Below are 24,901 nucleotides of genomic sequence, written 5' to 3'. Positions count from 1 at the left end.
CTGAGGTGGGGGCAGTGGTCTTCGTCTACATTTGGACACCAGGCACCATTTTGAATCAAGATGGCAGGCCCAAATGTGACTTGGGTGTAGTTCTGCCCAATTTGGCGTGGCAGTTAGGAATGAGGTTTTCCAAGGAGGAGGAGGTAGTTTTCACCAATTTTTATGTTTTTTTGCAAACGCCTTGTCCGCACATCCCCAAACTCACAAATTACTCTATCCATTTAAAAATCTTTGCTTGTTTCTTTGAATTACTAGGCAGTGCCCGGCACCCCCTGCTACTTCCTTATACAGGAGCAAATAATATATTTGACAGCAGGAAAAGGATGTGCCCCAGTATTCACCCACAGCCTTACCATCATCAACTATGTCTTGAGCTGCTACCGAATTGGTGTACACCACTAAATCAGAAAGATCACGACACAGCTTCATCGTTTTTCTCCGCCGACCCAACCTGCTGAATAATGGTAAAAGAGGGGGATTTTTTTTCTAAATGGCTAGATTTGTCAGCTTCTCTCTCTATCCTACTACTAAGCCCAGACGAATCCAATGCCTTTTCTTAAACAACAACAGTTATTACTTGACTAGAAGGCATGCTACAAAATAAAAGACAACCAAACAGAGGAAAGAAATAGGCTGGCCAGGAGGTGAAGCCTTTTCCAAAACTCCAATTCATTTTTTTAACCCTGCCTCTGCCTCTCCGCCCCACAACCCATCCTTCATACAGATATGCCTTCCAGATACATCTCTCCAACAGAAGCAACAGTTTCGGGATAGAAATAAGTTCTCTTATTAAATGAAGGCAAGATGTGCAGGACAATAGGAAAAGGTAGTTTTGGCTCTGCAGCAAATATATGCTTTGTTTATTACATTCAGTAGCATAATGAGTTTAGACAGGCAGTATTTTTGGTTCTGCCTGTTTTCATCTAAAAATTGAATATGTCCTCACACACAAACACCCAGTATTGCTTTATTCATTCTAAAAAGCTAATGCTGGTTACATTCCGGGGGAAATGTACATTTGCAGATTGCCTGATTTGGCAGTAAAACAGCTGGGGGAAAGTGACAATTACTAACCTGTATAGCTGTCCAGGTTCCTTCCCAGAACAATTTTGTTGAGAATCCTCATCATCAGATGCGCTATGAGATTTGGGCCTTGGTTTTGCTGCCTTCTGATTGAGAAAACAATATCTGATTTAACTGTGTGGTGAACTATAAAAAATTACCGTTCATTTCCAGTGTGGTCTGCCCAGGCTACATTCGCACTGAAGTTCACCCCCCTCATTTTCACCTCCCCATTTCACAATGTTTACCTAACTGTTAATTTCTGCATTCTGGTTGAGATTTCACATGGCGTAAAAGCCACTTACAGAAATATAGTGGAATACAGAACAAGTTTAGTGCTCATTTTTCTGTGTTATTTGCAAACAAGTTTATGCCCCCACCCCATCCCAGCCAGAAGCAAGTACTCAAATTTTGCTAAATTCCACTATACAGTGGTACCTCGGGTTAAGTACTTAATTCGTTCTTAACCTGAAACTGTTCTTAACCTGAAGCACCACTTTAGCTAATGGGGCCTCCTGCTGCTGCCGTGCCGCCGGAGCACGATTTCTGTTCTCATCCTGAAGCAAACTTCTTAACCTGAAGCACTATTTCTGGGTTAGCGGAGTCTGTAACCTGAAGCATATGTAACCTGAAGCGTATGTAACCTGAGGTACCACTGTATTTCTGGGTGTGGCTTTTATGTTGTGTGAAAGCTCAAACAGAACGCAGAAATGAAGAGTTGGGGAAATGACGCGAAAATAGAATAAGCTGCCATGTGAATGCAGCCTCAGGCTAACAGGAGCTTCCCAGGGTCCCAAAAGGAGATTTCCCTTGAGCATTTTAAATGGAAGGTTGAGGGATTGAACCTGGAAAATTTGGCATGCAAATTCATGCACTCTTGTCACTGAGCTACTGTCCTAAGCACTAGTGCCAAGAGTTATGTTCGATTTACAAAGGTTTTGCTCCAGCCAAGATCAATAGCCGGTAAGTCCTGTTGATTTGACTGGAAAATAATTAATTTAATTGAGAAAGAATGAGCTCTTCCACTGAATTTGATGGCAAACCATCTTACTCCCTGCTCGGCACATACCAAAAGGTGAGAGAACTGAACAAAACTCCAGTTGTAACAGTGATCGTAAACTGTTTGCAAAAGAGCAGCCAGTTTACAGAAAACTAGGTTTCTATAAAGTCCTCAAACTTGCATAATTTAAGATTTTTTATGGGGGAGGGGATTATGCAGAGTTCTGAAACCCATTGTCACAATCATTTTATACCTACTTTCACAGACAGCAATGTATTTTGAAGGAAGGAAAGAAATAAGAAAACAACCCAGGTATTTTTCTCCCCATGCGTCTATTTCTCTGTCGACCCTGAAATGTCAGTATTTCAAGGATTTATTGAATGAATGGCATGGGAAGGTCAAAGAAAAAGTATGGGACTCTGGTGAAGGACACTGGCAGGGACGTCCAGCAAAATGCAATGCCAACATCTAAAAGGGAATATGTCAAAACCCTCCCACATATAGGGGTACAATTCTTTTAAAGAACTACTTATGAGCTAAATGAATTTTAGTGAAATTCATTCACATCTGCAGACTTTTACATTTTTAAATTCAAAGGGAGAACGCTTCCAGTACAGCATTACTAAATATCTCTTATTGCCAGAAGTGCACAAAGTCAATCAATTTCCACAATGGTCATTAAGGAGAATATTCATTCTGTTTTTCATGCAGACGTGGAAAAAAATCAGGGCAAGCCTAATTAGGCTAATTAGCTGAAATCGTTGCATTATTGAAATATTTTGCAGTCTTCAAAGTAGTGAGTAATTGTAAGTTCTCCAGAGGCTGATTTCTCTCACAAGCATTCTACTGTACAACATTTGTTCTCTTATCAGTGTGATGGGAATGTCAATTGTCAATAGTCCCCATTAGCAAATATGAGCTGGAAGTTGTGGGACGCATCTGCGAATTGAATGACTAACAGCTCATTAATTGTCCTTTTTCAGTTCCTTGAAAGCCAAAGAACGTTACATATAGGTGTGTGTGTGTGTGTGTGTGTGTGTGTGTGTAAAAGTTACATGTGCTGCCTGCTAAAGTTTAAAGAAATAAATTATGTTTTACACTGGCCTTACCATCTGCAGAAAGAACTGGTGAAACAAAGCTGGGAGTCATGAGTGGGACAGGGATCCTGCACTTATGTCTTGCTTGCAGGCTTTGTATAAGCTGCCTGGTTGGCTACTGTGGAAACAGAATGCTGGACTAGATGTTTGAGTTGATCCATCAGGGCTCTTTTCTTGATTCTGTGCCATGCGAGGGCTCCAATTATATCATGGCTGACCTTGGACCAGTCACATTTTCTCAGCTTAACCTACCTCACAGGGTTGTGGTGAGGTCAAAAGGGGAAGAGCTCCTCGGAGGATACGTGGGACATAAATATAAAAATTAAAACTGCCTATTCTTGCCGAGCAGTGCCTCCATTTCCCCCAGCTTCTCCTGCTGTTTCCCTACGACTGTTTCGGATTGCAAGCCCCTTGGAGGTTGGGACTTGTCATACCTGTTCTATGTAAAGCAACACGTACACAGAAGCTGCTCTAGAAATAAAATAATTATCATTATTATAACCATGAAAAACGTAGGTGGAAGTTTTAGCTCTGCTTACCTTATGTTTACCAAAATTGCTCATTAGTCTACTGTGGGATTTCTTGCCAGTATCTTTTACATCTGAGTTCTATGGAAGCAAAATAAGCAAATAACCCAATGACCAAGGAAATGGGGTTTTTTTATATCGTAAACACATGTATTGTATTTGCTCCCAGACGAATGGGACTATATGTGAAAATCAGCCTTCCTCAAACTGAGGCTCCCCTCATTTTTCGGACCAGAACACTCATCACAGAGGATAAGCTAAATATTATATATATCAGCACAGACTGTAATATTTAGCTTGTGTCTGTACTCCCAATAATTAAGTTCTTTGAAGGGGTCGCAGGAATGCAAATGAAGCAGATAAAGAGAGGAAAAAGAAGAATCGACTTATGAGGAATCAAAAATGAAAGTGTGATCCAGGTGAACAAACATATCAAACCTCACACTTCCGAAACCTGTAGATAAACAGGGAATAAATAAAAAAACATGCACACAACCCAAAGACACAGAGACAGAAGTGATGTTTGCTAGGCCACCTGAGGTTTGCTGTAAGAGAGATCCCCTGGGTCATCAGTTTGATGATCTGTGGCAGGACCCAGTGTTGCTGTCAGAACATCACATCCCTTTATCGCTTTGAAGAGCTGAAAAGAGGCACTGAAATACATCGCCTCAACTATTCACAGCACAAATCCTTCCAGTTACATAAATGTGCGGCCTGTGGCAGAAATGTATTTTCCATTAGCTTTTTTTGCGAAGAACAAGTAATGGCTTCTCCTTTCTTTTCTTTTTTTTGGCTAGTCAAGCTCTACAAATTCAAACCTACTTTTCCAAATATTTATTTCCAGTTCAGGATGCAGGATACACCCCAGGATATCTCTTCAGCACATGCAGGGGTGGGAGCATAGTTCACTCACAGCTCTTCCACCCCTTCCTCTTCATATGCACTAGCCTATTTAACATTAAGCATCACTTAATGTCTCTTTCAGGGACATTACTCATCCCTGTGGGATGGAACATCACTGAAGCACTCAAATACAACATTTCCTGTTTGCCCAGAGTGGACACACAGGGGAATGTTGCTCCAGCCAGGAGGACTTCCTGTCACGCCTGGTCTGGAGCATCCTCCCCCTGGGTGTGACCAGGTAGATGGGCGTGACCCTGGCAGACCCCACAAAAGGGCCAGTCACGCAGCCATCTCTCTCTCTTGATCCCTTCTCTCCATTTTGTCTTTTGCTGTCTGCTGGCTCTCAGCCAGCAGCACAAGGGATCATCCCTCACAGAGGATGAACTCACACTTTTTTGTGTAACTGTAACTACAAGATAAAGCCTGCCTTCAGGATCATACTGTGAACTGAATGTAAGTAAACCTTATTGTTACTTGATTGCTTAACGCAAATGGATTCTCACGAATCCATGAACTAGCTTCCTGCAATGTACAAGGGAATGTGCTCTGCTACTAGCTCACTAGCGTGAGTGAGGAAGGACAGTATTTAATCAATATATCCTCTTCTACTATCCACAACATTCCCACAATCCCTAGTTTGATCTAGGCTTGCTGGGCTCCATGTAGTGGTCTTCCGCCAAATGGCAAAGGTCTTTGCCCATTGATTTGGCTGCTTGTTTTCACTAACCGGTTTTATTGGATTATTTTGCTCTGTGATTGGTTTTGATGTTTATGTTACTGCTGCAGCAATAAAAAGAAACAAGGAAACCCAGTGTGGTATAGCAATTCATGTGACAGAAAAGGGTAGAGAAGGGTACAAATTACAAATTCCCATTCAGCCATGGAGCTGAGTGGGTGACCTTGGGCCACCCAGAGCCTCTCAGACTAATCCAACCTCACAGGGATCTTGTGGCGATAAAGAGTTCCCTGCGAAGAGGGAAGGATTGCTAAATCACTGGGAATTGTGAGGAGACGAGGGATCTCCCAAGAACTCTCAGCATCCTTAACAAACAACAGTTCCCAGGAAGCCATGAACATTAAAGTGGCTTGATACTACTTTAAATGTAAAGTGCAGATAGGGCCTCAGTTGCTCAAAAGGTTTAAACCTCTCCATGTGAGTGGGCATGGAAGGAACAGAGGGAGATGCTGGCACTTGGTGTCCAACTATATATTTCTTTATTTAAAAGTCGCTGACGAGTCTTTGAGCCGAACGCTTAGGGCTAAGAAAGGAATGTTAGCTGCTGGCATCAGAGAAGAGAAGACATATGGACTTTTTGACAGTCAAAGGAAATATTCCCCTTTGTATGTCCCTTAAAGGTCTGTGCCTCCAACAGAAAAAAATATTTTTAACATGACCCTGCAGGACACTTTTTAGAACTTTTAAAGGAATAAGAATCAAATATTTAGCACACATTTTCAAAGTTGCTTCAAAAAGACTAACTATAGGTTGCGAATGATTTCCCAAATGGTCTCCCAATCTCTTTTAGTACATCTTCTGCCATTCATTGCTTTTTTTAATGCTATATTTATTTAGGTTCGTGAAAAAATGTTTCTTGACCTACTTCTTGAGACAATTTTATGGGGGGGGGGGTGTCGCACAGTACCATTCCCATGGCGGATGATTATACAGTCTAAGATGGTGATACTTTTAATTAATTAATCATCTTCCACATACATGTCTCAAGGCGATCTACACAATACGATAGAAACAGCTAAAAACAGTTAAAACATCACAGAAAATAACAGCAAATTAATTTAAAAATGGTAAGAGGAAACACTAATGGCAGAGACCTATTCATCCAGCTAGGTCAAGCTTGTCAGAACAAAAGATTTCTTCAGATGTTTCTAAAAAGTGTAGATTGTGGGCACCTGTCATATTCTGACAGGGGTCTTCCACAGAACAGGGGCAGCCACACTGAAATCTCTGCTCCAAGACAGATCAAGTTTCTGATCTTTTGGAACCAACTGGGGATACAAGAGATCAGGCAGTCTCTCAATAACTTAGTCCCAAGCTGTATGATAGGGCAGGGAGAGTGGCGCTGTGGGGCAGATAAGATTCAAATTTGGTTTTAAGCTGCCACATACAATCTTGCCATTATTATGTTTTTTGTCAGTATAATTTAATGTTATTCCATTGTGAAGGATATAAACCACTGTATGGTAGATTGTGTGCAGCCTGGAAAGTGAAGCTGTGAATGTTTTCAAGCAGGCTTAGTGAACCAGTGTTGAGAGACACTTAAAGTCCTGTCAGCACTATAACAATAATAACAACAATTTATTATTTATACCCCACCCATCTGGCTGGATTCTATGGCAAGGCAGATTTCTGAGGCAAATCAATAGCCATTAACTATGGTTTCCTAATTCAGATATGCTAAATCATAGTTAGTGTAGACAATGGTTTGCAAATCTGCTTCAACTGCAAGTCCCTCCACACAATGCCATTAGCCATGAGTCACATTGAATACCTTCCTAAAGGAAATCACTTCTTCTGTTTTTCCTAAACATCCTGGTAGGTCACAATGAAGGTGATTCAGATGCATTTTCTGCAGCTCATATTTTCCAGAAAAGAACCAAATGTGGAACTATCATTCTCACCAAGAACCCAGAACATCCACTGTAAATCTTTATTTGCAAATACATACATAAATACAAAGGTATGCTGCTTCCTTATTTTATTTGTTTTTTGGAGGTGGGAAAGTAACTTCTTTTTAAAAGCAGCTCCTATACAATGCATTTTGCAAATTTCACTGAGAGGCATTTCTTATATAAAATGAAGCATGACTATTTCTTTCTCACAGCAAACCTGCAATGAATGCTAACCTCATCTCAACAATGCTAGAAGAACTCAGTAGAAAGGGGGAGGGGAAGAAAGAGAAATCTTACCTGTTTGAAGTTTACGTTTAAACCTTCGTGTGTTGCTTTTAAGAGTGCTCTCACCGTGAAGCTGTCGGGGTCTTCTTTGTCCCTGATCTGAGACTCTTTTAGCAAGGATTCAAGTTTCTTCCTTATAAAAGATTCCACCTGGTGCTCAGTGGTGCCATTACTCTGAAATAGATCAGTCAGGCCAATGCAAAATGCTCAATGGTTTTTTTTCCCTTTTCTTAAGCAAACAGAGCAAGGTAGTTGTTTCCACTCCCAAGTAAACTGATTCTCCCTACAGGTTCTTTGCAGTAGTAGTGAATTTGGGTAAAAAAGGAAACTAAAATCTCTTCAAGGTGGGTATTCATTCTAATATTCTGCCTGTTAGAACTCCTGGGGTGGCAATAAAAACCAGTGTGACTTTCCCTAAAGAGTCAATCCTCCCTCAGCATTTCCCTTACAAATTTGGGGATTGCCTCACTCAATGGGCTGTTATCCTTCACTAACCTAAAGGTAAAGGTACCCCTGACCATTACGTCCAGTCGCGGACGACTCTGGAGTTGCAGAGCTCATCTCGCTTTACTGGCCGAGGGAGCTGGCGTTTGTCCACAGACAGCTTCCGGGTCATGTGGCCAGCATGACTAAACCACTTCAGGCGAACCAGAGCAGCACACGGAAACGCCGTTTACCTTCCCGCCACAGCGGTACCTATTTATCTACTTGCACTTTGACGTGCTTTCGAACTGCTAGTGGAGCTGGGACCGAACAACGGGAACTCACTTCGTCGTGGAGATTTGAACCGCTGACCTTCTGATAAGCAAGCCCTAGGCTCCGTGGTTTAGACCACAGCGCCACCTGCGTCCCTTCACTAACCTAGGCCTCTCCATAAATTCTGGACTATAGACCCAGCTACTGGCCAAGGCTGATGAGAGTTGTTGTCCAATAGATCTTTGGGCCACCGGGTTTCCGACGGTTGGGGTACATTATCTTAACAGTAAGATCTGTCACTTCTGTAGGACTGGTTGCTGGAATGTGAATTCGTGTCTGTCTATATAGGATTTTATGGATGGATTTTATGTATTGCTGGCTCAGCTTCAGCAAGGGTTTGCATTGTTGCTTTTAATTCTATCTATTTTACTGTGTCACCTAGATAACATTTTTTAATGAGATACATAAATTGGGAGTGGGGTGGGGAAAACCAACCACAGAGACAAAACAGATGAGCTCTTTTTTAGAACAACACAACCAAAACTACCTGGAAATAAACTGATGAACATGAGCATCCCTCAGAAATACTTAAGATATACCTAGAGCCAATGTGGTTTAGAGGGCTTCTTATGGGGAAGTAGTCATGTGATGGCTTCATGGACATATGCATAGAGCAGGGAAACACAAGAGGTGATCTGCAAGGCCTCTCCTTGGTTGCCAATGACACACTGAGCACCATTTCCCACTGGGAAGGGTAGGGCTCAACTAAATTGTTACAATGAATATGCAGGTGTTTGAGTAGACGAATGAAATTAACAGAGTGCTGTATCCAATGCTACAGGAGACGCAAGGAACTTCCCTGTGTGCAACTCACGGTCAGCTCCAGAGGGTTAGGGGAGCCTCTACAGCAGATTCACAGAGTGCAAGAATGAAGAACTGGAAATGTGATGCTATCCATAATGTTAACCTGAAATATTCAGTAGCTTTATACTTCACCCGGGTTCCTTTTTACAGCAGGACAAGAAAGTGGGATGAGGCAAACACACCCATGCTTCTGGGTGGGTATTATTATTTTTATTATCATCACTACTGATTTATTAATTGCCTTCTAAACAACCATCTCAAGGAGAAAAACAAAGGCAGCAGATACATTTAAAACAAAATGAAAACCATACATAATAGATATTCATGGTAAAGACCCATATATCTAGCTAGGAAAGTCTAAAATGCCTCCAACTGCTTCCAGAAAGTGCGGGCAGTGGGCACCTGTCGTATTCTGACAGGAATGCTCTTCCATAGAACAGCCACACTAAAAGCCCTGCTCTGAGTCATCGATCTTGTTCCCTAAGTAGCATTTCCTGGTCTCACTGTGGCTTTGGAGCTATTGCTACAGGAAAATACAATGTGTTCATGCAGAGGTGGCACTGAGGGGATATAACTTCTTGGGTCACTGCGTGCAGTTTCTCTGCCTTGTGCTTTGAGCACCCAAAGACAAATCATCTCTCTGTGGAAGACAATCTCACAGAGGGCACAAAAGGGGTGATCCAGTGTTGTGCAGCGTTCTGAGCTTCACCATTTGAAACAACCATTTAGGAAATGGTTTTTCAAAATGGGAATGCTCTCAAGGTTCCATCATGTCGGTTAAGTATTAATGTGTTCATCTGATTTCAATTTGGTCCCTTTGATGCATAAATGTAAGACAATGCTGCAGTGTCGGATAATCTTGAAGTACCCTGTGGTAAAAGTGCTTAAGAGAGGAACAGTATTATGAGCATCTGCTTCTCTCTCTCTGAACCAAATCTGATGGGACCCTGTAATATCTAAAGCAGCAAAACCATTCCCAGCCTGCTTGCAAAATGTTTATGTCCCACTAGCTGATGCAAATTAGGAAAGAGCCAGGAAAGAGCTCGTTTTGCAGGCATCTTGGTAAACATAAGAGCTCCACTGTGGGCAAGGTGGAGAATGAGAAACCAAAATCCACACCATCACATGCTGACCTGCAAATCACTGGAGTCCCCTTGCCAGTTGCCTAGACGGACCAACTCTCTATCAGAATGGTAAAAGATTATAAATACATGTGAAATATTTTGAGCCAGTCAAGTATGAACTCCTCTGAGCTGGAACAAACCATCTGTTCATGACTGAGCAGCCTTGCTGCATTGCCACTGAGCAAAAGATTTCATTTTTTAAAAAATCCACTTCCAGACAAGACACAAATGGAAAACAGCAAGAGGGAAGAAGAGCAAGTGCAGACAGAAGAAACAAACCATCAAAGTACAACATGGTGGAGAAACAAGGGAGATACACACACACACACACACACACACACACACACACGGACGCACACATGGACACAGGTGGCGCTGCGGTCTAAACCACTGAGCCTCTTGGGTTTGCCGATCAGAAGGTTGGCAGTTCAAATCTGCACGATGGGGTGAGCTCCTGTTGCTCTGTCCCAGCTTCTGCCAAACTAGCAGTTCAAAAGCACGCCAGTGCAAGTAGATGTGGCAGGAAGGTAAACAGCGTTTCCTCTGTGCGCCAGAAGCGGTTTAGTCATGCTGGCCACATGACCCTGAAAGCTGTCCCTTGGCCTGAAGCGAGATGAGTGCCACACCCCATAGTTGCCTTTGACTGGACTTAACCATCCAGGGGTCCTTTACTCTGTGTGTGTGTGTGTGTGTGTGTGTGTGGTGTCTCATATGTGGAACTCTTCTCATGAGAACTGGGGGCGGGGTGCATATGTGTATGTATATTACTATATAAATAATTTTATTTACACTTACACACACACACACACACACACACACACGAGTATAACTGGGTTGGATCCACAGTTCCCATGAGAAAAGTCCCACATATGGGACACACGTACTGGAGAAAAGTGGAATGCAATTTTCATTTATTCCCAATTCCCTATGTCTCTCAGAAGTCTAGAGAACTGAGGGAACCTACATAACAGTGCAGATGGTGGTATATGATAGATTGCAGTGGGAAGAGGGTTTTATTCCCCTTTCCCCAGAAGGAGTCTCTGCTGGATCGAAGTCCCTTCCACCAACAGAAGGAGTCTTTTCTCTTCACCAGAGGGCAATTTGGATCCAAGCCATGATTAATCATCCTCGTTATCCCAGCAGCATCAACAGACATCAAACTTTACAGAGTTTCATAAAAGATAGGCCCCTTGCCTTAAGGACCTTAAAATCTATGTTAGTGGGAATATCAACGTATGGCTAAGAAGTTCTTGTATCCGGAAACACACCTCAGCAGCAAGGAGCCTCACCAAAGGGAAACGCGGTACTCAGGCAAGTGAGAATAGGGCTATTAAAACATGGTTCAGCTCCTTGAACGCGAAAACGTCACATGCAATTCACATTTCAACTTAAGCTGTGTGTGAAATGCAGCTCTGCGCAACTGCTGGAAAATTAGTTATAGGGAAGTTGCTAAGCACACTTACGTAAGAAACCTTTAACTTGCAATCATCTTCAATTTCATCAGCACTGTCTTCATCAGAAACCTCTCCTTCTTCAGCATCTGCTCCAAGACTATACGGGAGCTTTTTACCCTGAAAAAAATGAGCGTTACAGCACAAAATTGCTACAGTCATTTGAAATTCAAATCGAGTACATCTTTATTACGCAGCAGAAATATTTCCTTACGATAAAATATATTGAAGTCATCTAAAGACCTCCGTCATGATTCTATCAAATATGCAGGCATCACATAATTCTGTCTGCTTCTGATGTTCAGACTGTGAATGCCCTTGTTTACATAGTAGAATAGCACCACCCACACAGGGAAGGGGGCCCGTCCATTTCTATTAAACAAAGGCTGCAAAATATTCTTTAAAATCTTCCAAATTGTTTGCGGTCCCTCCAAGTTTCGAATGTCCTGCACAGTTATTACACATACACTCTGCTCTTTCATTCAACAAATTTCTGAAATATTTGGACACACTGCTGGATCCTGCAGTGATCCCTGCAGAATATAGCTGATATATCTTTCTGATCTGGTGTGCATTCAGGAAATTACTATGTTTTTAACATGAAGCGCGCTCTCTCTCTCCCTCCTTTCCTTTTTTAAAAAAACCCTAGCCACTATTTCAATTTTAATTCTGAGCTACGCACTGTGTCGCCCACAGAGAACCGAACTATGAGGATTTATTTCGAAGTTTACTGGGCAGTCCTAAATTAGAAGCTCAGCCTGGCTTCTGACAGATGTGCACTAAGGATTGCTGACATACTTGTAAATGAGTATCTTGAGCCTTTCAGACACTAATGGGTCAGAACAGACCTGCAAGCTCCAGATGTGGAGAATCATGCTTGTTCCACTTCGCGTAGTGCGATATCACTTTATATAATACAGTACGCAAGTGTCAGTGTTTTGGTACAAGCTTGTCATTATTACATAACAATGACAAGGAAGATGCTCTCCCTGCTACATGTTTTGCATTACTTTGCCGTCCATATCTGAAGTAGCCAATGGGGTGCCCCCCCAGATGTTGCTGCATCCCAGCTGCCATCAGCCCCAGCCAGGATAGCCAATGACCAGCAGCGATGGAAGATGGAGTCTGATAGCATACTGAGAGCACCACGTTGGCTACCCTTGGTCTAAATTCTTTCAGTTCCACTGGCCAAGCTGGAAAAACACTCAGCTCTGCTATCTCCGGCACTAATGAAGACAAAACGCTGCACTGTTCATTTTCATTAAACCATTCATTTTCATTAAGCATTACATCAGAATATCTTAAGCGTCGTTAAGATTGGCTGCAAATAAGGATGTAAAACAAATGAAGCGGCTTGTGCTAAATCATGGGTTGCTCAGTACAGGCAAAGGCTACGATCCTAATCCCACTTACTTGCGAGTAAGCCTCTTTGAATTCAGCAGGACTTACTTCCTAGTAAGCAAGGTTAGGATTGCACTGCAAACTGATGTACATTTATCCAGTACTAAATGCGAAAGTTGCACCAAGCTTGGGTCTGTATGCAATTCGTCAGTGATTAGCACATATTTTACAAGGGAGCCATTGCTATTGTAAAAATGATTTCTTACATTGTTTTTCTTTTTTAAAAAATTACATTTCTATCCTACATTCTTCCAAGGAGCCCAAGGTGACTTTTTAGCCACACGGCAAGCCTTTGAGGTAGGTCATTTATGCCAAAATGGCTAAAATGACCAGAAGAATCAGAAATCAGGAAGACCAAAATTTTAATATGGAATGGGGAAAATTTATAATTTATCTTAAAAACCATTGTAAACAGCTAAAATCGTTAGTACGATCGGAGTAACACTTGTAGTTTAATGGCGAATTTTGGACATAATGGAGATGTAAAAGGTTTGGATTATCCTAAGAGATGCAGAAGGAAATTATTAACAATAGGACCCACAAAGGGGAGGAGGGAAGTCCAGGAGATTCTTTGGAATCTTGTTTTTACGATGTATATTGGGTATGTCAGGGACGTCCAACTCCCAATAGACTGCGATCTACTCACAATATTAAAAAAATGGCAGTGTTCTACCCATTGTCATTAGATGGACCAAAGTTGTTGAGCTTTCTTTAGGAAGCCACGGTTGTTTTTTCCCCTTTTGGGGGGGAGGAGATCACTGGGGGGCCAGAGACCTACCAGGAACACCCCACAATCTATCAGTAGATCACAATCTACCTGTTGGACATGCCTGGGGTATGTGATTATAAAACTTTAATCTGAAAAACCAAATAAATAAATTTTTATATATTATAAAAAAGAGGTAGGTCAGACTAAACCAGAGATGCTTGTAGGAAGTCTGCAAGCAGGAGGACCTGAGAGCAGCGGCAGCAGGTCTCTCTCCTCCTGTGGCTTCCAGCAAATGGCAAAGGCAGAACATAACCATCAGGGTTGGTAGCCACTGCTAGCTTAATCCTTCATGGATTTCTCTAATCCTCTTTTAAAAGCACCACTGACTTAGAAGGTGACTTGTTCTCCATTGCCCCAGAGGTTATGGCTACATTTGATGGGCTTACGGTAGACTTCAGTTAAGCAGAAAGAAAGAGAAAGTTTCTGATGGTAAGAGCAGCTAGATGAGAGTTTCCCTAACTTGGGTCTCCAGCTGTTGTTGGACTACAACTCCCATCATCCCTAGCTAGCAGGACCAGTTGTCAGGTGTGATGGGTATTGTAGTCCAAAAACAGCTGGAGACCCCAGTTAGATGGAAACTCTGAGTTAGATGGTGGAATCAATTTGGTAGTGGGGGCCTGGGATTTCCCGCACTGCAAGTCCTCAAGCAGAGGCAAAATCTAGCTCTGGATTTCCTGCCATCATTGGGTAGGGTGCTTAACTAGATGACCTGAAAGGTCTTTTCCAGCTCCATGTTTCTATGATTCTATCTCTGCATGAGTGTTTCTGAATGTCCAGTGACATACAATATAGACACAGGGCTGAACGACTCGTCCCAAGTAAAGGATTATAGGAAGGTGGCAAGATAAAGGCCATCAAATTGGGGGGCCACTAGGGGCGCATTGGAAGATGGCCGACAATACCATCTCTCCGACCCACACGGGGTAATTAAGAGGCTGTTATGGAAGTAGGCAGCCTCCCTTGTTGCCCCAAGGAAATGGGGAACACTGCCCTTGCCTGCTGTGCCCATAAATCACCCCCTAATTCAAAAGAAGGGGGTGAGGGCCCTAGGCAGAATGCCCCCGTGTGGACCTCGGCTCTCCTGGACGCTGTCTCTGATCGCGCACTAGCTGCAGCAATTTGGAATAATTAATTATAAAAGAAGCAAATGCACATATTTCAAGTGAAGAAGGGGAGTGAAGTCTGCTAATTTAAGTGACCTCTGCAAAAGAAGACGACGGGTTGGAGAAACAGGAATATTTTACGATGAAGATACACCAAAGGCTGGGTATGTTGACAACGGGACTGAATGGGGGGGAGACCTTTTTTACTTTCCTTCTATGTGATTTACAAGAACCCCTCCTCATTAGAATCGTCGGTTGAACTGACCCAAGCAGGATGATTAAGGTCTGTGTGGAGATAAACTTTAACCAAAAGTATGCTTTATGGAGATCGAGAAGCAATAAGAGCTTTTGGAATGGCGCAGCAATTATTTTGGAGTCGCCATCTTGCCAAAGGATTTATAGCCGGGAGGAGGAACGGACCTGTTTTCAGACTGCATTCCTGGTGAATCTCCTCAGAGGTTTTGAGAAAGGAGGCAGATTGGTGAAGATTAATGATGCTAAGACTGTTTTGATGTATCAAAGTGATGTTATATGGAAAACGTCTGGATATGGCTACTGGATAAAAAAAATAATATCCACGCAGGATTACAAACTGTTCTAACCAGCTTGTGGAGACTATCAGAGGTCACAAAGAGAAAGGAAAAATATATGAAAATAACAACAAGAGATGTGGAAAAACAATAAGAAAGGACTGGATAGTACTGTGAACATCATAAGGTTAGATTTGTGGACATTAAAACAGCAGTAAGAAGCAAGAAGTTGATTGGATCCCCTTCGTAACTTGAAATATGGGTACCCCCAACAAAAAAATAAAATTCGGCTGTGTAATTTGGAATTTATGTAATTTGGTTTGATTTGATGTGATTGGTCGGTTAATAAAAAATTATTCTTAAAAAAAAAAGATAAAGGCCATCAAATTACCAGCCCACATGCTCACCCATACTGATGAATAATTTGCATCCAAGTGGTTGTATTCAAAGCAGATCCACTGAAATCAATGAGCATGGCTAACATAGGTCCATTAATTTCAATGGATCTACAGTGGTACCTCGGGTTAAGTACTTAATTCGTTCCAGAGGTCCGTTCTTAACCTGAAACTGTTCTTAACCTGAAGTACTCTTTCTGGATTAGCAGAGTCTGTAACCTGAAGTGTATGTAACTTGAAGCGTATGTAACCTGAGGTACCACTGTACTCTTAATAGAACTTAGTTGGAATATAACCCAATGTGTTTTTGATCCATCTCTCCAAGTGCGATACTCATCTGGAAGGAATTGTTACTTGGTCAGATTAAGCGGCTAACTGCAAGACTGCTACACAGAGCACCTACCAGTTTATAACATTATATACCTGTTATCTTTTTACTTCCTTGGCGCAACACTTAATGGCCACTGATCAGTGGTGTACAAGAGTGACTTACAGGATCAATAATATTATTCAAAGAGACAAAATCTCCCTTGTAGGAGCAGATCAACTGTGGTATTCGAGAGAATGCTATGAAAATGAAAAGTCTGACTGAGACTGATGATCAGGAAATTAAATGCACATTTTGCAACATGTGTTTACCTCTCTCTGATTTTGATTAAAAGCAAAAAGTGATAAGAGAGGATGCTCTCCTCACATCAACTGAAATCACTTGATCACTACTGCAATGTTATTTATCCAAGTCAGAATCAAGAGGAAATAAAAATCCACCAGATCAAGCTAATGTCACACTTGGGAAGTAGAAAGTTGCCTTGAGACTGGCTAGAAAGAAGTGGTGGCAACATTCCAGGAGTGCTTCTGACCAGCTGAGACAGTTGAGCCATCCTTGGTACAATCAAACCTGCCCATGGTTGCATATACACTAGTTACATTGCAATTGTGCTCTTTCTGGGGCTGCCTTCAAAAATCATTCAGAAACCACAAACAGCTATCAGGGGGGGAAAGGCGCAACAACTTTTGTTCAAGAAGTCAAAGACTTGCCCAAATCAGGCATAAAACTCCAGCGAAAGATTTGTAAGCTGGCAAGGACACAAGCAACCAAGACAATCGGAGGAATATTGTTGCTAAGAACATGGAGACAAATGATCCAAAGCTGGAAACACACAAAAAAAGCAACTGGATTATCAGACGATAAAGGAATGAAAGGGTTAGGGAAAGAGGGCCAGAGAGTCTGCAGAGAAACTAAACTACTTCTTTGCATTAATGTTCATACAGAACATGTCTGGACAGAAATCTATGCCTGCACATCTTTTTTTTTTCTTTTTTGGAGGGGGGAGTGTCTTGAAAAAACTAGCCAAACAAATACAACAAAAGACAACGCTCTAAGGCTAAAAAGGCACCAGATTTCAGTGGTGCCCACCCTAGAGATCTTAAAGAACTCAGATGTCAAATTGCTGTTTCTCCAATGAAAATATGCAACAACATATTTGGCTGTATTCCCAAGGCGGAGCTCTCCAGAGGCGACTCTGCTCCATGAAAGGCAGAGTCAGAAACTGGAACGGTTCTCCTACTCAGAAAAGCCATCAAGTTTTCTGTCAGATGGTATTAAGCCTTTGCTGCCAGCCAGCTGAATGGGGATCCTGCACAGAAGCCCGCATACATGCCTAAGTAGAATTTTAACAAAAATTTATTATCTCACCCTTTCTCCCAAAGAAACCCAGGGTGGCAAATAACAAGTGATAAAGCAAATAGAAACATCTCTAAAACAACCCCAGTGCCAAAGCAGACTGGGAGAAATCTCAAAAGGCCTGTTCAAAGAGGAAGGTCTCCAGTAGGCACCAAAAGGACAACAAAGATGGTGTCTTTCTAATATTCAAGGGAAGGGGATTCCAAAGGATTCCCCAGCACTAAAGGCCTGCTTCCTACGTTGCTCAGAATTGATATCCTGATAAGATGGTTATGCAAGATGCCCTAACCTGCAGTGATTGGCTAGGTTTATAAAGGGTTAAATGAACTTTCAGGTATCCTGGTCTCAAGCTCCATAGCCCTTTACAGACATTGAACTGTCAATAAAGGAAATCACTGCTGCTCTTGGTTTCATACCATACATACGCAAAGCAAATGAGATACAAGGGTACTCAGGGACAAACGACATAGAGGATTCACACAATTTCCAGTTCATCTCCCATGAAGATGTAGCTCCTGTTGTGGCCCAAATGGGGTGGGTGGATTTTATTTTGTTTCCAATCAAACCAGGTACTTAAAAAACAACAACATTATGGTTGTGGGATGGGGGTGTTGCTTGCTTGCATTTGACTTATCTTTATTTTAATTTGACTGTTAGATGGGCCTCTCCTCTGCTGCCTTGTGGGACATCTTTGGGAGAAGAAAAGGTTAAGGAACAAACCTGTCAGGTGGCTGTTGCGGTTGCTTGAGAGTAACCAGGTAGGACTCCGACTTTGGTTTTACAGGCTTTATTTTGGTGCAAACTATTTACGGTGAAGAGCCCAAAAGCTCATGTCTGGCTCAGTCGCTAGCAGAATCCGGGAGTGATCTTTTTTTGGACCTCCCCCAACATAAGAGTTTTGTTACCCCCAAACGTCTCCTCCCCTCTCTGCGCCTCAAACTACTGCAAAGGATGGGCGATGGCAAGGGCGTGTTTCCCTCCTGTCCGGTTTGCCCAGAAGCGGTGTTAAGGCTCTTCCTAGCATCCTCTGGTCCTTGCACCTCTTCTCCACTGGAGGTGGAGCTTTCCTCCTCCCCGGAAGAAGAACTGCTTCGCAAGATTTTCGGAGGCTCCCTGTAACACAACTGCCCTTCTATTTCTTGCCTCTGACAGTTCCCTGACAAAACCCTACAAAAACCTGGAGTGGAGGCCCTAAGATGGTTGGATGGCACCTTGGTGGCTTCCTTCTGGCAACACCTGCAGCCGTGCTGGTGCCAAACATATTGTTCTGCTTTTCTTTGGGATGGATCAGTGAGGCTGAGAGGAGGGTCTTGTCATCTGGGCAGCCCAGGAACTCCACACATCCTGTCCAGGCTTCTGCCCAAAGGAGGCCACGGGTGCGGCTAACACAGCGGCTTGACTTAACCCCCAGAGGCACACTCCATTGTCTCTCAAGACAGGCGGATGGCAGTAAGGGTTGTGCTTCTCATTTGCTGTATCAATGTACTGCAATTTTATGCTTGACGTCTTTGATTCCTCTGTGAGCGTAAAACTCTCACAATGAAAAATATACAGAAAATAAACTTATCTTTGTAATAGAAAGTCTCTGCCCCACCCTGCTACATTCCTACAAGTGCCTTCATTTCCAGGCAGAGGCAAATATAAATAAATTGATAGCTTTTTTGCATTACAGGAAAAGTGCAGGGCAAGTTGGGAGAGGAATTCGCTGCCCTGGCAGTCCCACCTTAGTCTCTGGAACAAACATACATCTCGTCGTTCTGGCAAAGCATGCTAAGCCTCAGCACAACTATGGAGGGTGAAATATCACCTTTCAAAAGGAACACAGAAAGAGGAGAGGGCAGCAGGGGGCAACCATTCAGCAACTAAGAAAACATCATTTTACCTTGACTAGGATTTTGCCTTTCAAACTCTGAGGACTTGGAAGCTGCTTGGAATCCCCCATGCTCACCGAAGTCAAGTCCAGCTTGTCACTGAAAATCTCCTTGAGGTATTGGGCAATTTTCTTTTGCTGTTGAATACTGCAGTGGTTTTCAATAGACAATATAATTGGAAATCTAAAAGGAAGAGGAGAGAAGAGGAGAGGGGGAGGGACCCCCAAGGTCTCAAAAAATTATCTCGGCAAACATCACAGCACAACACAGAATGATTGCGGTGTGTTGGTTTTCATAACTTCAGTTTTGTTGGAGGACCCCAGGCTCTCATATTATGAAGAGTGGGAGAAAAACTTGTCTCTATCCACTTTCTCCACTCTATACCTAATTTGAGAAACCTACATCATGTCTCCACCAACCTCAGTCTGCCTTCACCCGCCTGTCTTCTGACTTGCATCCGATCCAGGGAGCGACGCTGCTTATCAGTTTCCTTTCCCACACCCCAACCCTTAGTCTCAGCGCTGCCTCTTGTAAGGAAGAGGATGGAGGCAAAACTTGAATTATTGTAATTTATTCTCTGAATCGCCCAGAGATGTTGCGATGCAGGGCGGTATATAAATTTAATAAATAATATTAATAAAAATAGTAAGTAGTTGGCTGTGGGAGAGATTGTGACTCTCGTAGTTAAAGTCAGTTCGAGTCCCACATTGGGCAAAAGATCCCTGCATTGCAGGGCGCTGGACTAGATGACCCTCAGGATCCCTTCCAACTCTAGAATTCTGGAGTTTAAAAAGTTGCGTGTCGAAACAAACACAGCAACAGCGAGAGATTAACATTACACTGTGCACTTTTTCTGTTTTACGATTTCAAATGCACATTTTACATCCTTAAGATATCAATTACTTCCCTTCATCTCTTTCCATGGTTCATTTTACATATCTTAAATCCCTGCATATTTTACAAAAACTATACTTCCAGTTACAGATAGGTAGCCGTGTTGGTCTGCCATAGTCAAAATAAAAAAAATCCTTCCAGTAGCACCTTTAAGACCAGCTAAGTTAGTTCTTGGTATGAGCTTTCGTGTGCAAGCACACTTCTTCAGATACACTGTATCTGAAGAAGTGTGCTTGCACACGAAAGCTCATACCAAGAACTAACTTAGTTGGTCTTAAAGGTGCTACTGGAAGGATTTTTTTTATAAAAACTATACTATTCAGTATTCCATTATTGCATCCATCAAAACTTATTTACACTGTTGAATTTATCTTAATGCTGCCAGTGTTTTCAGCTGTACACAAATATTTCCCATATATTCAATAAACATTTTCCAATCTTCTTTAAACATATGTTCTTCTTGTTCTCTTATTCTATATGTTAAGTCTGCAAGTTGTGCATATTCTGTCAACTTAAGTTGTCATTCTTCTTTGGCTGGGACCTTGCTCATTTTCCATTTTGGGGGCTAACAAAACACGGGCCGCAATTGTTGCATACATAAGTAACCTTTTCTGACACCTAGGAATTTCAATCTGAATTATCCCCAACAGAAAGTACTTTGGGTTTTTTGGGAAAGTACTTTTAAACATTTTTTCCCCAATTCATTATAGATCATTTCCCAATACTCTTTTATCTTTTTACATGTCCACCACATATGAAAGAATGTTCCCTCCACCTTTTTACACTTCCAGCACTTATCTAATTCTGTCTTGTAAATCTTAGCAGGCCTACTCTGAGTTAAATACCACCTGTGAATCATTTTCAAGTAGTTCTCCTTGAAAGAATAACATGCTGTAAATTTCAAGTCACTTTTCCAGAGTTTTTACCAGAGGTTAAAATCTATATTGAGTTCTATATCTATTGCCCAAAACAGCAACAGGGAGAGATTTACATTAATCACTGTGCGACTTTAGTAACAGGAGATTATGTCATTGAATGCATGTACAGTCATACCTTGGTTGATGAACGGCTTAGCAGTCAAACGTTTTGGTTCCCGAGCACCACAAACCCAGAAGTGAGTGTTCCAGTTTGCAAACCTTCTTTTGGAAGCCAAATGTCCACCAGGGCTTCTGTGGCTTCCGATTGGCTGCAGGAAGCTCCTGCAGCCAATCGGAAGCCGCACCTTGGAAGTCGAACGTTTTAGAAATCGAACGGAATTCCAGAATGGATTCCATTCAGCTTCCAAGGTACAATTGTACTACTATGAATTGTTCAAAGTCCCTGCTATACTTACTCATTCTTAACAAAGGCATTTTTGTTAATTGCTTCCACTACATCTTTAAAAAGTATTTTGGATGTAAGAGTATAACCATGATGCACAACTGGCTCCCCATCAGGACCATCCCAGCAGTCAACTGTTGAGACAAGAAAGTTGCACATTAAATAAATATTCTTCCAAAGAATAAACTTTCCCCCTTTTTCTTTCGCGGTAATGGGAGAGGAAGAGGCATTCCAAGCACGCACACAAAGATCTGGCATGTGGAAATCCTGCTCAACAAATGAGCATTCTCTTATTACATGCATCAAGTCCCATCTTTTCCACAATCTCATGCTGGCAAAATGATTAAAGCTGACTGTTCTGCTGTCATTATCATCAAGCGTAATTAGCAAGGATACCTGCCAAGAAAACTACGGCAGAAGTCCGAGTAAGAGCTCTGACTATAGCCTTTTACTTGGCTAGAGTTGAAATGGGGGGAGGGGTATGCGCAAAAAATTCATATCTTTGTAATGGAAGTTTGATCATTTGCCCACCATCTGGTAGTTAATTTGGTCCTGTATTTGATGAACACGTATGGCACAAAACTGGTTCTCTGGAACAGTCATATGTTGGGACAGTCAAAGGAGATCTGAATTATATAAAAAATACTCTAACACAAAAGGGACCTCCTCACCTTGATGTATGTACACTTAAGACTATCTAACCATTCAGTCAACCATTCCTAGCATGCCTCTCGAGTCCAAATTGGCTGTTGGTACTGTGAGATGTAAATCATTGGAGCAGTGAAATACAACATTCCTTGTTTTCCTAGAGTGGACACAGGCAGGGGGATGTTACTCCAGCCAGTATAACTTCCTGTTCCACTGGTCTGGAGCATCCTCCCCCTGTGTGTGACCAGGGAGAGGGGTGTGACTCTGGCTGACTTCATAAAAGAGCTGAGTCACACAGCCATCTCTCTCTCTCTCTCTCTCTCTCTCTCTCTCTCTCTCTCTCTCTCTTGATACCATGCTGCCATTTTCTTCTCTTGATGCTGTTCTCTTAATGTATTTTGCTATCTGCTGGCTCTCATGGACTCACACTATGTTCTGTAACTACAGGCTAAAGTCTGCCTTCAGGGATCATACTGTGAACTGAATGTGAGGAAACTTCTTGTTACTTTTAAGGAAAGACTCTTGTGTCTTTATTCTTTTAAAAGGGATCAAAGGGGACACCAGGAATAATATTGCTTAACTAAAGAGATTCCAATGAATCTGCAAACTAGCTTTCTGCTATATTGAGGTGAATCTGCTCTACTGCATGACTCACTAGCGTGAGTGAAGGAAGGATAATATTTAATCAATATATCTTCTCCTTTACTACCCTTAACATTCCCATAGGTATCCCCACGGCTACCTACCTGAATCTATACCCATAGGTACTTAGTCCCAGCCCCATTTGCTTCCATTGTGCTCAGTCCTCCAAGCAATGTTCCAAAGAATTCAACATATGCTCCCTAATTAAGCAATCACATCTTAAAGAATGCATTATGCACCCAGAGCTCCCGTGCCAACTTTACTTCCATGGAAGGTGCAGGGGAAAATTGCACACAGAGAGGTCCATTCATTGATACTGAATTCAACAAGAGATTCCAGATCAGGCTGGAATAATATCTTATTAAGCTTACAATTTCATGTCACTTCAAATGTTTGTGTTTTGACAACAAACACATTCTGGGCAGAATTACTGGCATATGCCATGATCAGTCCAATAAATGAGAGTTGGTGCACTTGTCTGAGACAACTGCAGAATTTTCTACACTGATAGAAATCAATATTTATGTGCCAAATTAAATCAGCGGGAACTTCCCTCCTAGGAGCTCATAGCAGGCATGGGCATAGCTGTCAACGTTTCCCTTTTTTTTAAAGGGAAATTCCCTTATTCCGAATAGGATTCCTCGCAAGAAAAGGGAAAAGTTGACAGCTATGGGCACGGGGCACTTTTTATCAGCATAACAGTGGGAGTGAAAGGGTCAAAAAAAACCTCACTGTTTGTTGCAGCCCCAGTGAAAATCACCACCACACCTGCTATTATTCCACCCCCACCCCAACCCAAAGTGACTAAAAAATGATGTGGCTATTAATGTAATAATGTGATTACTTATATTTATTTAAGCGGTTGCTCCTGACATATTTAGCATCACCTCTGCCTGGGGAATTCTTTTTTTAAGTAATCTTGTTCAATTGCTAACGGAGATAGTAACGCAGTACCTTATCTAAACAGAATGCTCATATGACTTTATTATTGGATTTTGATTTAACAGGGTTAGTATTATTACTTTAAACTTGCCAAAGGGCTAACGGAGTTTCTCATATGCATATGAATGAACAGCAAACTCAGTTTTAGCAGTGATGTTTTCAAACCGTCTCTTACCTTTGCATATAAGTGAACCACTTACACTGTGCTTTGCAAATTCAATTTTCAGAAATCTAACTTTCTGAATGGCACCATGCTGCTTACAAACAACTGCAAAGAATCATTTCAGCAGATTCAATATAGATTTCATTTTTGGAAAAAAGAAAAAAGGAGAAGCAGGAGTGTTGGAACAAGTCTACTGCAGCATCACATTACATTCTAATGAAAGAAGCAGCGTTTCAGATTGTATGTGGCCAGGGGGCTTTTCGTTCCTGTTGCTTTTCAACAGTAAATCACCTAGTTTTGCTACAAATATAGTGATATGCCAGATCGAATGTTGATCCGTGTGCAGCATAGTTTCTCTGTCTGTCTGTCTCTCCACACACACCTCGTCTGAGGAATTAACCTTTAGACTTAGAGCAAACCCTACAGAAATATTTATTGACTTGATTTTTTAAAAAAAAATTACATACCACTCAGATCTAAGCAAGCAGTTTACCAAAACCCAACATATTCCAACCTAATATAAAATAAAGAAAAAGAGGGCACCTTCAAGACATCGGCAGCCATCTTGAAGAACTCGGGCATACATCTCAACTTTAGACTGAGACAGAAGCTGGTCACCAGTTAGGTATGTGTTGTGAGAAGAAGCAATGTAGTAATTGCAAAGGGGTTGATCCATATCCTGGTTCACTTCACTGTGAAGCGGGTTGAACACGTCACAGGCGGGACTGCGCATGAAGTTTGTGAAGCCTTCGAAGGAACAACAGACAGAGAGATAATAAACTTGCCCAAGTATCCGATGAACCATGCTTGGGCTTTGTGTTTGGAGGAAATAAATGAGGAGGTGGAGGGGATAGGGAATTAAAAATAGAAAGGGTCAGGAAACAAAGGAGGGCGGGAACACA

General features: G+C 42.0%; 1 protein-coding gene across 8 annotated transcripts in view; it reads right to left on the bottom strand.

Annotated features, from left to right (window-relative positions):
- The window catches only part of PLCH1 (phospholipase C eta 1), a 145,646-nt gene that overhangs the window by 23,129 nt on the left and 97,616 nt on the right, over positions 1 to 24,901 (bottom strand). For 5 of the 8 annotated variants that reach the window (XM_081007715.1, XM_081007709.1, XM_081007712.1 and 2 more), the window contains 8 exons: positions 24,543 to 24,746; positions 21,618 to 21,738; positions 19,402 to 19,573; positions 11,650 to 11,757; positions 7,515 to 7,676; positions 3,699 to 3,767; positions 1,075 to 1,169; positions 354 to 454 (listed from right to left, as the gene is read on the bottom strand). In XM_081007715.1, coding sequence (XP_080863841.1) covers positions 354 to 454; positions 1,075 to 1,169; positions 3,699 to 3,767; positions 7,515 to 7,676; positions 11,650 to 11,757; positions 19,402 to 19,573; positions 21,618 to 21,738; positions 24,543 to 24,746 — 1,032 coding nt within the window. The remainder of the gene's footprint in view (positions 1 to 353; positions 455 to 1,074; positions 1,170 to 3,698; positions 3,768 to 7,514; positions 7,677 to 11,649; positions 11,758 to 19,401; positions 19,574 to 21,617; positions 21,739 to 24,542; positions 24,747 to 24,901) is intronic. The other 3 variants (XM_081007710.1, XM_081007713.1, XM_081007716.1) reach the window with 1 other exon arrangement.

The sequence above is a fragment of the Podarcis pityusensis genome (genome assembly GCF_964106645.2).
Source record: "Podarcis pityusensis genome assembly, chromosome: 5".
Taxonomy (NCBI): Eukaryota; Metazoa; Chordata; class Lepidosauria; order Squamata; family Lacertidae; genus Podarcis; species Podarcis pityusensis.
This window is presented reverse-complemented; position numbering and strand designations above follow the sequence as displayed.